The sequence below is a fragment of the Daktulosphaira vitifoliae genome, unplaced genomic scaffold (assembly GCF_025091365.1).
Source record: "Daktulosphaira vitifoliae isolate Bord-2020 unplaced genomic scaffold, ASM2509136v1 Scaffold_3, whole genome shotgun sequence".
Classification (NCBI taxonomy): Eukaryota; Metazoa; Arthropoda; class Insecta; order Hemiptera; family Phylloxeridae; genus Daktulosphaira; species Daktulosphaira vitifoliae.
Genome location: NW_026099574.1, coordinates 8,117,544 through 8,121,287, shown reverse-complemented (window position 1 = coordinate 8,121,287; position 3,744 = coordinate 8,117,544). Strand labels below are relative to the sequence as shown.

At 23.2% G+C, this 3,744-nt stretch overlaps 1 protein-coding gene across 2 annotated transcripts in view; it reads left to right on the top strand.

The window, feature by feature from the left end:
• The first annotated feature begins 1,049 nt into the window (after nt 1–1,049).
• LOC126902512 (uncharacterized) overlaps nt 1,050–3,744 on the top strand; it is a 28,039-nt gene continuing 25,344 nt past the window's right edge. Inside the window, exons 1-2 of one of the 2 annotated variants that reach the window (XM_050679876.1) lie at nt 1,050–2,572; nt 2,926–3,198. In XM_050679876.1, the coding sequence (XP_050535833.1) occupies nt 1,108–2,572; nt 2,926–3,152 (1,692 nt within the window). In that variant the 5' untranslated portion in view covers nt 1,050–1,107 and the 3' untranslated portion in view covers nt 3,153–3,198. Of the gene's footprint in view, nt 2,573–2,925; nt 3,199–3,744 lie in introns of those variants that run through there. The other variant, XM_050679877.1, reaches the window with a different exon arrangement.

The window sequence follows — 3,744 nt, the reverse complement described above, 5'->3', positions numbered from 1 at the left end:
AATTTCATACTAAATTTAAAAACTATAATTAGTATTTATTCATATATTATATTTTAAAATCAAAGAACTGCTAATCAGGATATAATTAAAGAAATAAGAGTTCATGTTGCTTTTAAAATATTTCACCAATTTCTCTAAAGGAAACACTATCTACAGATTTGCATCGAAGCGTTTCTTATGATAGTGATTTTAATCACTATCAGATATCATCTATACTTGTCCCATCTATGCCTCGTCCACACTGTGCCTCGACCCCACAGTGCTACCGTTTTTTTTTTTTGTGTCTGTTACCACTTTTTCTCAGGATGAGGTAATATTCTTTTATTATCAACTATGATTAGGATTAAAATTAAAATATAAAATTGATCGAAGTGATGAACTAATATCACTTTCCCTTTTTATTGTGAGGAAAAACAATAAGAAAAAACGATAAGAAATAAATAAAGAGTGCATTTTATTTCATTTTACTATTAGACATCAGTTTCAAATTAAAAAAAATCACGATTTTGATCAATTTCTTAATTTTTAATCTTAAAAATTGTTTGAATATAACAAAAATACAAATTATTGTAAAATTTAACAGATTCGTAAACAAACGTNAATTGTTTGAATATAACAAAAATACAAATTATTGTAAAATTTAACAGATTCGTAAACAAACGTTTTTTTATGATAATGAGGCTAATTACTGTGAAATATGAAGCATAGTTGGGAAATGTCCGAACTATGCTGTGTCTCCATAATGCCACTACCCACTGTGCTGGGATTATTTTACTGTAAAATTTAATTTATAATGGTTTATAAAATTGAAAATAAATAAAGTATGAATATTTAAATATACAAGTGTAGACCTACTAAATTACTTTGTATAGCGTATTTTTTTTTTAATTCACCAATAAATATTAAAAATGATAGCCATATGATATATTTATACAGGAATTCAAAAAAATTTTAACAAATGACGTCGAAAAAATAACACTATTTATAACATGGTAAATAATTAAGTATAAAAAATGATTAAATAAAATATATAATAGCTTGTAAAAGTACAGAAAAATAAAGAAAATAGTTTTATTTTTTATTTTTTTTCTGTTAAAAAGACAAAAAATGATTATAATTAAAATTATTTTATTATTGCACATTAATTTAACCTTTGGATTAATGTTTAATATTTATCACTGTAATTTCATCAAGTATATGTTAAATTTTTTTAATCATAACAATCGATATTTAACTGAAATTAGTGAAAACGTAGAAAACTACAATGTGCATACTTTGAAAAAATATGGCAACACAATAAAAACTCATGGCGAAATTGTACTAGTAATGTTAGATGTTTTAAGGAAAGCTAATAGAAATTTATACTCGAATGAATTGATGTCAGTTAATTTATATTTAAATAATGTATCTAAGTATGTAGATTTCTATGCTAAAAATAATGACGGAATATTTGATATGTCAAATCGAACATCAAGTCTTCTTAATGGTTACATGATGTTTCATCAGTTTTTTTTAAAAGACTTTGAGATGATGATACTGAAATTTTGCAATAATGTGATATATGACGAAGTATTTATTTATTGTCCTGATTACAACAAATCAGGAGAATATACTCTCGAAAATTTTCAATATGTAGCAAATAAACTTAAAAATCGATTACTGCAAACTGATAAGCAACAAAACGACACGGATGATAATGTACAAAATTTAAAACATAGTAAAGTGTATAAAGTTTTTAATAAAGCTATTAAAAGGTCTCAATACTGGGAATTCTTACCGAAAAATTTAATATTTTATGACTTTATGATGAAAAATCCCAAAATTTCTGAAAAAGATTTAATAAGAAGTTCTCAAGATAAGCAATATCCAATATTAATAAACGGACGGTATAAAAATGTTTTAGATATGATTCGATTTGCACCACTCACTAAAAAATGTCCAGATAAAAGTAATTTGAGACTTTTTGATATATTTAGATACGTCAAATATACTTTTCATAGAAAAGAAATAGAAGTATTTCTTACATTACTACTAACAGCAACATTTCGTCCTATAGCTTTACTCGTAAATTTCTTTATCGCAGTTCTTAGGAAATTATCACGCGAATACGACTTTAATAGTAATGAACAAGAAGTTTTAAAATACTATGAAAATATTATTTCTGTTGGTAAAAGAATAATTGATTGTTTTAAAAATTTTGTCAATGTGAATCTTTTTGGTGACAATCCAAAACAAGTTTTTTTATTATTCTTAAATAAAACTATTAACTGCTATAATCATTTTATTCATAAAAGGACTGATGATGTGGTGTATTTATGCAATTATTTACAGAATGCATTAAAATTATTTTTGTACAATAACAAATTTAAAATTGATATTCTTACTGGCCATTTTACAAATGATATTAATGATAATCTAATGAACGCATTGGTTGTGAACCTGGAACAATCAGAAGAATTTGTAGCAGAATTAATAAAAAATGATAAATTCTTTGAAATTATCAAAAAATCTTTTAATATTAACTATACGTTATGCTATGAAAACACGTATGTTTTTAATAATTATATAATAGGTAATATTAATTATTAATTTTTTTTATTATATTAAATAATTGTGTTGAACGTTTCATAAATTCAGTATACCGGACATATTTGAACAATTTGTGAGAAATTTTATGACATTTCTGAAATAGGACTTTAATTTTAAATTGAATTGAATAATGAGATTAGTACTGACTAGATATATAAATATTAAAGAAATACCTTCTTGACAATTTCAATACTAAAAATTCTAGTAGTTTTTTTTTTTATCTATAGCATAAATTAATTAGTTTTAATTTAAATTAAGAACATTGGAAGTTTTGCCTTTTATCAACTTTTTAAATATATCATATAAAATAAAACTACCATCATTATTTATTTTTAGACATGCTATGTGAAACTAAAGATATTTATACAGAATTATATAAGCTCAATAGCGATGCAGCCACTCAAATCGGCGAAGTCAAGGAAAAAAGTGATGCTGATGATAACGAAAATGAAAACAAAATTATTATGGAGCATCAAAATCACCCAAACAAGAATTTTAAGAATAAATATAGCCTCAATATAAACTGTCCTAAGTACATAATACATTACATATTGTTCTTATAAATTGTACTCAATATAATATTAATAAATAAATATTCAAAAGGGTTGAGTTTGAGATTTTTTTATTATATTATATTAGTTAAAAAATATTAGTTAGTTACACAATATATTCGATTAGTTTTAAAAACTATTTGGTATCTCCATTCGAATAGTTTTTAAAATATTTGATAGTTTATACCAAAAATAAAATATTCGGTGGTATAAACACAATTCGAATTGTTAATCGATAGTTTAAAATATTTGAAAATGCCCATCACTAATTTTTTTTATTATTAATTGTATTCTATATTGTATATTTATAATCGTGGTACCCTGAATAAACAGTTTTAAACAATCCTATTGAGATCGTTAGTGTTATTAAAACAGTAAAACTATAAATATGACTATAATTTTACATAAGACGAATATTTTAGAAAATGTAACTTTACTTATTTTCTTTTACGAAACATTTTGTTGTATATGATTATTTCGAAAATAAGAATGATTTATATTCAAAAAATGAATTTTAGCAAATCATTTTAGCTTCGATGCGAAGCTGAGAAGGTATTATTTTAACTAAGATGTATTTATTTTTTTTTTTTTTTTTTTTTTTTTT